At 50.4% G+C, this 10847-nt stretch overlaps 1 protein-coding gene across 1 annotated transcript in view; it reads right to left on the bottom strand.

The window, feature by feature from the left end:
• The window catches only part of TBC1D13 (TBC1 domain family, member 13), a 22113-nt gene that overhangs the window by 5909 nt on the left and 5357 nt on the right, over positions 1-10847 (bottom strand). The window contains exons 6-9 of the mRNA XM_008579402.1: positions 9560-9642; positions 6013-6172; positions 2327-2537; positions 1663-1826 (exon numbers count right to left, since the gene is read on the bottom strand). Coding sequence (XP_008577624.1) covers positions 1663-1826; positions 2327-2537; positions 6013-6172; positions 9560-9642 — 618 coding nt within the window. The remainder of the gene's footprint in view (positions 1-1662; positions 1827-2326; positions 2538-6012; positions 6173-9559; positions 9643-10847) is intronic.

Below are 10847 nucleotides of genomic sequence, written 5' to 3'. Positions count from 1 at the left end.
GGGGGGGCGCCCCCCCCGAGGGTTCGGATCCTATGTGGAGACCGGTTCCCGCTCACTGGCTGAGTGCGGTGCGGGCGTAACACTGAGGGTTGCAATCCCGTTGCCAGTCCCCGGTACGGTGATCCCGTTGCCGGTCCCCGGTACGGGCGCGACACCGAGGGTTGTGATCCCGTTGCTGGTCAGTAAAAAAGACAAAAAAAAAGGAAAAAAAAAAAAAATGAAGTCAATCCGGGCCAGCCCCGTGGCGCACTTGGGAGAGTGCGGCGCTGGGAGCGCAGCGACGCTCCCACCGCGGGTTCGGATCCTATATAGGAACGGCCAGTGCGCTCACTGGCTGAGCGCGGTGCGGGTGACACCACACCAAGGGTTGTGATCCCCTTACCGGTCACGAAAAAGACAAAAACAAACAAAAAAAAAGAAGTCAATCCATTAACTGACAGTTGGAATAAAGAAAATGTGTTTTATATACACAATAGAATAATACTCAGCTGTAAAAAAGAATGAAATTCTGCCATCTGCAGCAGCATGGATAAGCTTGGAGAAAATTATGTGTGAAGTTTAAATAAGTCAGGCACAGGGCTGGCCCGTGGTTCACTTGGGACAGTGTGGTGCTGATAACACCAAGGCCGCAGGTTCGGATCCTACATAGGGATGGCCGGTTAGCTCACTTGGGAGAGTGCGGTGGTGACAACACCAAGTCAAGGTTTTTAAGATCCCCTTACCATGGGGCCGGCCCGTGGCTCACTTGGGAGAGTGTGGTGCTGATAACACCAAGGCCCCGGGTTCGGATCCCATATAGGGATGGCTGGTTCACTCACTGGCTGAGCGTGGTGCTGACAACACCAAGTCAAGGGTTGAGATCCCCTTACCGGCCATCTTTTTTTAAAAAAAAGATCCCCTTACAGGTCATCTTTAAAAAAAAAAATAATAACTCAGACACAGAGAAATACCACATCCTCACTCATATGTGGGAGCTAGCAATCAATCAATCATTCAATCAATCTATCTATCTATATATTTAAGTTTCAGAGGAGAGAGCAGGACTGTGGTTACCAGAGGTGAGAAAGGGAAAGGGGGAGGACAGTGAGCGGCTGGTTCACGGACACAAAACCGCTAGATAAGAAAAATAAGTTCTCTTGGTGCACAGTCAAGGTAAGCATGTATAATTAACAATAATCTTCTGCATGTTATCAAATGGCGAGAAGTGAGAAGATCAAACATCCTCATCATAAAGAAATGATGAAGTTTTGTAATGAATATGCTCATTACTTTGATCATCACATATTGTATACATATATTGAAACAGAACTGTACACCCCACAAATATGGATAATCAATACATTTCAATAAAAAAATCAAAATAAATGAAGCTAATACTCATCTCAGAAGACTAATAACAGGCTTAACTAGCGTGGCGTACGGTAAACGCCCGCACTGTGCCTAGTGCACATTAGTACGATTCTCAAAGCCCCCCTGCCCTGGGTCTCGGGGGTCCCAGGCCTGCCTCAGCACGTATGTCACTGTGTGGCAGTGGCGGCAGCAGCAGCCACTTTCAACCCCCAGACTCAAGCCAGACCTCACCCTGGGTCTGGGCTGCTCTGGAACCTGTCCTGTGCCCCTTTCTGCCATCTGTCCTTACCCATGTGGTCCTGGAGTCCTTACCAGTTTCAGGTAGAGTTCCACGTCCTTCTCCTTCAAGGTGGAGTACACCTTTTCCATCTTGTAGGTGATGCCACATTGTGAGTCGTCCAGGCTCTTGATGAAGTTGTCCCGGATCTCGGCCATGAGGTTGGTGAAGCAGAAAAAGGTGTCTGCCTCAGCGTGCTCTGGGAGAGTCGGCAGGGGAAGAGGTGCTCTGGAGGCCCAGCCCAACCTGGGGGACATCCCCCCAGCCCCACCACACTGCCCCACCCTCACAGTCGGGCCCAGTCCTCCCTCTGTCCTTGACCCCTCTCCACCCCCAGAGTAAGGACGTCATCTCTCTTCCCACATCTTCTGGCAACACTATACACTCATTTAGCGATTTATGGCATGCTCTCCTGGTGACATTTTAAATCTATATCACTCAGCTTCTTGTATACACATCTCATCTCTTCTACCAGAAATTAAGTTACAAATATCAAGAGATCAGTAAACATCCAACATTCTAGAAGGCTGGGGCCAGAAAGGGTCCTAGAGATGATGTAGGCCAGCCCCACCTGACAGAGAGAGAAAGGAGGCCCACAAGGGGAAGCACGCTGCACGGCCTGAGCCCCGCCAGCCCTCCAGCCTCGGCCACTGCTCTAGGGCCAGCAGCGAGGGACACCGGCAGCCTGAGCCCTTTTACCTTTCCACTCGCTGTTGGGGTCGGTGGCAAAAGTATAGTAGAGGGGCCCCACGATCTCGTTCATGCCTTGCACATATGCAATGCCAGGGTTGAGCTTGGCATAGATGAACAGGATCCGCTCCACCACCTCCCAGTGGGCCTCACAGCCGTTGGGCAGCACCTCGTACTCATTCAGGGATGACGGCCCAGTATTCTTGTGTGGGGAACTCATCTGGGGAAGAGGAGGAGCCCATTAAGAGGGACAATGTGTTCTTGCCAGAAATGTTTACCATTAAGCCTGGCCTTAACTTCCAGCTATTGTACAAGACTAAAATCTAGTTAGGGCGATAAAAACCAGAATAGCGGCTACCTCTGAGGTGAAGGGTACCGACCAGAACAGTCGTGAAGAAACTTTCTGGATGATGGACATGTTTTGTATCTTGACTGACTGGCAGTTACTTAGGTGTACACATAAGAAAAAATTTATCTAATTGTGTTCTTAAAATTTGTGCATTTACTGCACATAAGTTATACTTCAATTTAAAACAAAAACCTTTAAATATGTCAAAAACAGATGATTGGCCAAGACTCTTCAAAGTCAACTGCTGTGGGGGAGGACGGGGGTGGGAAGTGGAGGCCTGTTCTAAATCAAGAGACTAAAGAAACATAACACCCTACGCAAGCCAGAAACTTTGACTGGATCCTGACTTGGAATAAAACAGTCAAGATATTCCTGGCACAACTGAGGACATCTCAACTGATCTCAATTGATCCTGGGTTGGATATTAGGTGATATTATGGAACTATTGTTAATCTTCTTAGATGTGCTAGTGCTAAGTAGAAGGATGCTCTTATTCCCAGTGCCCACTGCAGTACTTGGGGGTGAAGGTCAGGCACCTGCAACTACTGTCTTTATATATAACACACACACAAATAAAGCAATATGACAAAATGTTAATGATTGTTGCATTTAGAGCAAAAGTATATAGGTGTGCATTGTACCCTTCTTTCAACTTTCTGAATGTTTAAATTTTTTCATAAGAAAAGGTTAGGAGATGAACAAAGAGATGATGACCCCCACTAAAGACTCATGCAACAGAGCAGGGGACCCAACACCAGGTGCCCATCCAAATCCCTCGAGAACTTTGTAAATATTCAGGTGACTGGGCTCTGCCCTAGACCTACTTGATCAAAAGTGCCAGAAGTGGGGTTACCTGTATAAGAGAACCCAGGCAGAGACAGCATAGGAAGCTCTCCTGGAAGCACAGGGTTCTGGGGACATTAAACTACCCCTCCCATTACCTATATACAGATGTGTGCATATATATGTGCACACAGACACACACACACACCTCAGTAGCATTCACTGAGAACTTTCTATGTGCCAGATAGTGCTGTTCAAGCATTCCTCCATTCGATCCTCTGAACAACCTAAAATATTCTTTCAACATCATTTTCTTTTCCTTTTTTTGCTGGCCGGTACAGGGATTGTCAGTTTGGATCCCACATACAGACCGGTTCCCGCTCACTGGCTGAGCGAGGTGTGGGAGCAACGCCGAGGGTTGCGATCCCGTTGCCGGTCCCGGTCCAGTACGGGCGCGACACCGAGGGTTGCAATCCGTTGCCGGACACGACAAAAGACAAAAGAAAAAAAAAAAAAAGAAAAAATAGAATGAGAGATTGACTTACAAAAAGTTTAGCTATTTGGGTTATCTGGCACAGAATTTAAAATAAATTTTTTTTTTCCTTTTTGTCTTTTTTCGTGACCGGCAACGGATTGCAACCGGTAAGGGGATCTCAACCCTTGGCTTGGTGTTGTCAGCACCACGCTCAGCCAGTGAGCAAACCGGCCATCCCTATATAGGATCCGAACCCGTGGCCTTGGTGTTATCAGCACCGCACTCTACCAAGTGAGACACGGGCCGGCCTGTCAACATTTTTAAGATGATAAAACTGAGGCTCAGAGATATTTGGCTCATTAAATGTCTCACATTAAGTGGTGGCACTGGGACTTGAACCTAGACTGGCTGATTCTAGAACCTCAGGTCAGGCCTCTAGGGCAGGCTGCCTGTTGAGGATGCCCAGTGCTTTTGAGTTTTCCAAGAATTTACACAGCCATGACCTCATTTCATCCTCCTGGCAATGCAAAAGCCAGGCAGGGCACAAATGATTATGCCCAGTTTATGGAAAAAGAATCAGAGGCCCATGAACATGAGCCTCGTATTACTTGCCCAGTGTCACACAGATGGTCAACTTTAATTCAAACCACCCAACCACAAGTCTGGATGTGTAGCAATGAAGTTTCTGATAGGTTCTCTGCCACAAGGACCAGGTCAAAAAGTTAAAATGGTAAGAGCTTGGCTCTCAGACCCGTCACTACAATGAAAGGAATGAAGGAGGCCCTTCAGCCAGGAAATAGCAGCCACGAGGACTGCCCACAAAGTGAGCCACATGGTTATGTAACCAAGCATTTTGCTCCTCGTGGCTATTCCATTGGACACCCCTCTGTCACAGGCATCTGAAACCCTGCAGTGGGCTGTATCTCCCCCTGCTGCCCCTGCCAGAGCCTTGATCAAAGTTATTCTCTTGGGGAACAAAGCTCCTGCAATAGTGTCTGTCTCTAGCTTGCTGGAGGCTACAGAGAAGGGTTTTTCCATTGACAGAAGACAGTGAAAAGTTTTGGGGAACAAGTCACAGTGCCAGGTACCAAAGCAGCAGGCATAAGGGCCGGCCCCGTGGCTCACTTGGGTGAGTGCAGTGCTGTTAGCGCTGAGGCCGCGGGTTCAGATCCTATATAGGGATGGCCCGTGCACTCACTGGCTGAGCATGGTGCAGACACCACCATGTCGAGGGTTGCAATCCCCTTACCAGTCAAAAAAAAAAAAAGCAGTAGGTATAAATTAAGGAACAAGGTAATCCACTTGTTGGGCTACAAGGAATTTCTCAGAGTTACAGGAATTTGCTAGAAGACAGGAGATCAAATGTCACATGACTGGCACAGTACAAGTCCTGATAGTTCTGCCTCCTAAGTCTCTCACGGACCTTTCTCAGCTCCACCCCAGCCCAGCCACCACCACTCTGGCCTGGATGACTGCAGCCACCTCCCAAGTGGCCTCTGAACCTCCATTCCTACAGCTCCACAGCACCCACAGCAAGCTTTTAGTAAAACAGACCTGAATCACGTCATTGCCCTGAACACTGCAGGGGTTCCCTGTCCCCAGGACAAAGGCCCTGAGTGGCCTCCACACCCCTGACCTCTCCTGCCTCCTCCAGCACCCTCTGCGTTCCCCTCGCCACGCTGGAACACACTACGCTCTCTCCTGCGCTAGGACTCCAGCATGTGCCCTCCCCTCCACCTGGAATGCCCTTTCTTTATTCTTCGAGTTTAAGTGTCACTTCCTTGCCCCCCGATTAGTCTTTTGATCCGATTAGTCAGTGCTCATCGTCAGCACTGCTCCCCTCACTCTGTCTCACACTCGGAATTGCTTTCTCACAGCCAATTCTTCCACATGACGGAGGTGCAGCAGGAGGACGATGAACCTCACCCAGCGCCCAGAAAGTGCCCCAGAGGTCAACCTGGCAGAACCAAGGTTGCTTTGGGTAACCATCAGGGCAGATGGTCATGGGCCTGATGCCCTGTGGTCCAAGGGAAGCAGGAAGGCAAAGACTGTTAGGGGAGTCCCTGTGCGCCTCCAGTTGGCTCTCACATTTGTGACCCCACTCCGGTTGCGGGCCACTGTCTGGGATTTCAGCGTCGTCTGCTCCACCCGCTTACGAAGGGTCTCAAACTCATTCTGGGGATCCAGGATGAGGAGGCAGGGGTACTCAGTGGCCCTCTGGAAGAAGGATATGTCTGGGCACAACCTCCTGTCAAGAGAGAACAGGAGAGAATCCTGTTACTCAGGGTGGAGTTCTGGCCATCCCATCAGCACCCTGCTGCCAGGAGACCCCAAGCAACCCCCAAAACATTGTTTGTTTGGGGGCCAGCCCGGTGGCGCACTGGGGAGTGTGCCGCCTGGGAGCGTGGCGGTGCTCCCGCCGAGGGTTCAGATCCCATGGAGACCCCAAGCAACCCCCAAAACATTGTTTGTTTGGGGGCCAGCCCGGTGGCGCACTGGGGAGTGTGCCGCCTGGGAGCGTGGCGGTGCTCCCGCCGAGGGTTCGGATCCCATTTCCCACTCACTGGTTGAGCGCGGTGCAGGCGCAACACCGAGGGTTGCGATCCCGTTGCCGGTCAGTAAAAAAGACAAAAAGGAAAAAAAAAAAAAAACATTGTTTGTTTGTTTTTAATTACTACATTTATTTAAAAAAACAATACCATTTTAAAAAAAGCAAGTCATATTTGTATATATGCCCATATTCTATGTGTATTTGCAAATAGATACACACACTTTTTTTAAGTGTCTTTATGATTATACAACCTAACTCTTCTCTTAAACCACAAACATCTTTCCATATCAAAAATATTTATCAACCATACACAGGGTGTTAACTGTAGTGTGGTTCATAATAGCAAAAGAGGTTTGGTCAAGTAAGTTACGCAACATACAGCAGAACATCATACAGCTGACGTGGAAGGACATCCAAGATAGAGTGAGAAGAAAAAGCAGTTAGGAGACAGTCTCTAGAACACGATCAAGTTTAAATAAACATATGTGTGGGCCGGCCCGGTGACGAACTCGGTAGAGTGCGGTGCTTGGGAGCGTGGTGGCGCTCCCACTGAGGGTTCAGATCCCATATAGAGACCGGTCCGCTCACTGGTTGAGCGTGGTGCGGGCGCGACACCGAGGGTTGCGATCCCGTTACCGGTCACGAAAAAGGAAAAAAAAAAAAAAAAAGGAAAAAAAAATATGTGTCACACATATGCATATTTTTCAGACTTCTAACACAGCGCATTGCAAACTTGCCCACTAAAAACACTGAACAACATGTTACCATCACTACTAGTAGAAGACAGAACCTGTTTCCCCAGTCCCTTCCCCGAACCTGGTTCAAGACATGGTTCCTGACTTAAACATGGCCATCCGAACACCTCGTGGGTAGAGGCTGCGCCAACGCCAGCCTGAGAACAAAGGAAGCAAGAGCTCCCTTTCCCCTGCAGCCTGGCTGAGCCGCCCTGTGCTGGGATCCCCTGGGGCCAGCCAAAGATGGGCCTGAGCAGCACCCATGGTCTTGACTTTATCCTGCCATGCACCTCCTTCCCAGGCCGCAGGGCACTCTCACATGCTGTTCCTTAGCCTTGGAAGCTCTTCTGCCCAGCTCTCTGCCTCACCACAGCCTCCTCTTCTTTCAAGTCTCATGCTGAGTCACCTCCTGAGAAAAGCTTTCCCTGACCCCCAATCTAAGACAGGGGCCCCTCTGTCTCTTTCAGAGCACCAGCTTTTTCTTCCTTCACAGCATGTACAATATTTGCAATTACGTATTTGTTTACAAGTTTAATATCCGTCTCCTCACGTAAACTGGAAGCTCTCTGAGGGCAGAAACCCTTTCGGTCTTGTTTACTTCTAAACTCCTACTCACACAGGCACTCAGCAGTTCCTGGAGAAGCGGCTGAAGGAACGTGCACCTGGCCTGCATTGGTGCAGACTGACCTGGGCACCCGGTAGCTGCCCTTTGTCAACACTTGAAGGGTCATCATGTGGGACAGAAAGCGGCTTGTCCTGCCTGACTAAGGAGAGTGCAGGAGGACTCAGGCAGGCTGTTGTAAAAGGGAGAGGATGAGTTCCCAAGACCCTTCTCTAATGGAGAGCTGATGATTTTAAGGGCCTGTGCATAGTGCTGGGACCAGCATGACAGTCCTATTTATCTGTGTAGATCCAGGCCCCACTCTATGCCCTGAACCTGAACCATCATACTCCTAATTCACAGAAGAAAATAATGCTCAGACAGCCTGAGTCACTTGCTCAAGGTCACACAGCTAACAACTGGTAAGGGAGAAACAAATCAGGCGAACAGACTCCAAAACCCAAGCTCTTAGCCACTCTGCTGCCCTGCAGACAAGGCCTTCCTTCTAGTGCCTCAGCCAGCCTATGGGAGATCCTACACGCTGCCAGACACCCCAGCCCAGCAGGGTGGCAGAGCCAGCGTTCCCACATTTCTTTTTTTTTTTTTTTTTTGTCTTTTTTGTGACCGGTAAGGTGACCGCAACCCACCGGCCATCTCTATATAGGATCCGAACCCGCGGCAGGAGCGCTACTGCGCACCCAAGCGCCGCACTCTCCCGAGTGCGCCACGGGGCCAGCCCTCCACATTTCTTTACCAAGCAGGAGAGCATGCACACATCATAGCTTGCAATTTTTTAAAAACACATATCTGACCCTGTCACTCTGTTTTAAATCTCTGCTTTTTTTTTTTTTTTTTTTTTTTGTCTTTTTTGTGACCGGTAAGGTGACCGCAACCCACCGGCCATCTCTATATAGGATCCGAACCCGCGGCAGGAGCGCTACTGCGCACCCAAGCGCCGCACTCTCCCGAGTGCGCCACGGGGCCAGCCCTCCACATTTCTTTACCAAGCAGGAGAGCATGCACACATCATAGCTTGCAATTTTTTAAAAACACATATCTGACCCTGTCACTCTGTTTTAAATCTCTGCATGACTGCCCTGTGCCCCTGGGATCCAGTCCAAGGTCCGACCCCTGCCTCCCACACTAGCCTTCTCATTGCTCCTTGAATGTGCCAAGCTCCAGGGGCTCCCAGGCCTTCCCACAGGCAGTTCCCCACCCACCACGGACTTTCCCTCACTCTTCCCTGAGGCCTCCACCTTCTCACATCTCCACTCAAACACTGCTTCCTCAGGCGTGGCCTCCCTGAACTTTTCCTGCAGTGTTCACAAGAGCTGACTGCACGTAAGATCAGATTGGCTGAATGTCTGTCTTGCCATCTTCCTTTCTAGGCTCTAAGTTCCTTAAGGAGAGGGAGTATGTCTGCCTACTCAGAGCTCAACCTGAGCTTAGCACTGAGACTGGCATATAGTAGAGGCTCAATACTTGTTGAATGAATGATCAGATGGATCCATGCACCTGGGGTACAAATGAAACCAGGCATGGGTAAGGAATCCCCACCCACTCGCTTCACTCTCCAGCCCCACTCTCAGGCCTCTCATCAATGGGGCCTGGACCTAACTACTGGTACAATCCACTCACAGCTCCTGAAACACCCATCTTGTGGGCCTGAGCAGGGAAAGGAAAGGACAGAGCTGCAGAAACCCCCAGCAGTCACACTGGCCAGCTCCCAGCCCTGGGTGCCCTGCTTACCGTACATCTTTGTCAATCTGCAGTAGCACCTCATTGTCCTTGAAGTAGGTGTTCCACCGGCTGTCAGGGTTGGGGTTGAGTGGCTGTGGGAAGAAAAGAAGCTGCTCTGTCCAAGGCCCGGCAAGGGCCCCAGGGGCAGATTCTAGCCTGAAGGCCTGACCAGCAGCCTCGCACCAACAGTTCTACCACAGAGCCAGCACTGGTCCTGAGATAGCCTTCAAGCTACTCAAAGGGGATGGTACAGGCCTTCCCACAGCCTCCCACATCCCATTCAAAGTCCACAGCCACCAGCCACTCCTTGCAGTCTGCTCTGACTATCCCCGCTTGGTGGGGACTCTGTTCCTTCTGTCCACTGCCATAGCTCTAGGACTCTGCATGTAACAGGTGCTCACTAAATGCCTGCTAAATGAATGCATGAATATTGTCATTAGGTCTCCTCAAACCTCATTCATCAATGCTGAGTCGTCAATTTCTGTCCTTGGAGGATGGGCCTGGGGCCAATTCATCTCCACTTCCTGCACTAGGAAACGTACAGGGAAGAGCTGAGAATTTGAGGAGAGCACAAGGCTTCCTCTAGGCCACAGAAAAGCAGTTTACCCTCCCTGCTGCCCTGACCTTTCTTCAACTATACAATCATAGCACCTTCCTCAGGGAATGGGGATGAGAGGTGAAGGAGACTGTGTCCTCGGAGCACCTGGCACAGAACACTGGCTATCCTTTGGATTACTGCCTGGGGCCAGGGCCCCTGTGGTTAGGCTGGGCCTGGGGAGAAGTGGGAGGAGACAACTGTCTTCAGGGATTGAGCAACGAAATGCAGAAAGGAAGTAATGGAAGATCTAGAGCAGACCAATGCCAGGTTGTACCTATCCTCTGGCATGGGGGGACCTTGCCTATTTAAAGCCCCCACCCCAGGGCTGGCCTGTAGCTCACTCAGGAGAGTGTGGTGCTGATAACACCAAGGCCATGGGTTCAGATCCTATATAGGGATGGCTGGTTTGCTCACTAGCTTAGCGTGGTGCTGACAACACCAAGTCAAGAGTTAAGATCCCCTTACGGGTCATCTTTAAAAAAATAATAAATAAGGGCCGGCCTGGTGGCACACTGGAGAGTGCGCCGCTTGGGAGCGTGGCGGCGCTCCCGCCGAGGGTTCGGATCCCATGTGGAGACCGGTTCCCGCTCACTGGCTGAGCGCGGTGCGGGCGCAACACCGAGGGTTGCGATCCCGTTGCCGGTCCCCGGTACGGGCGCGACACCGAGGGTTGCGATCCCGTTACCGGTCAGTAAAAAA

Source organism: Galeopterus variegatus, unplaced genomic scaffold, assembly GCF_000696425.1.
Source record: "Galeopterus variegatus unplaced genomic scaffold, G_variegatus-3.0.2 Scaffold80, whole genome shotgun sequence".
Lineage (NCBI taxonomy): Eukaryota > Metazoa > Chordata > Mammalia > Dermoptera > Cynocephalidae > Galeopterus > Galeopterus variegatus.
The sequence above is the reverse complement of the archived record's forward strand: the minus strand, read 5'-3'. Positions and strand labels throughout refer to the sequence as shown.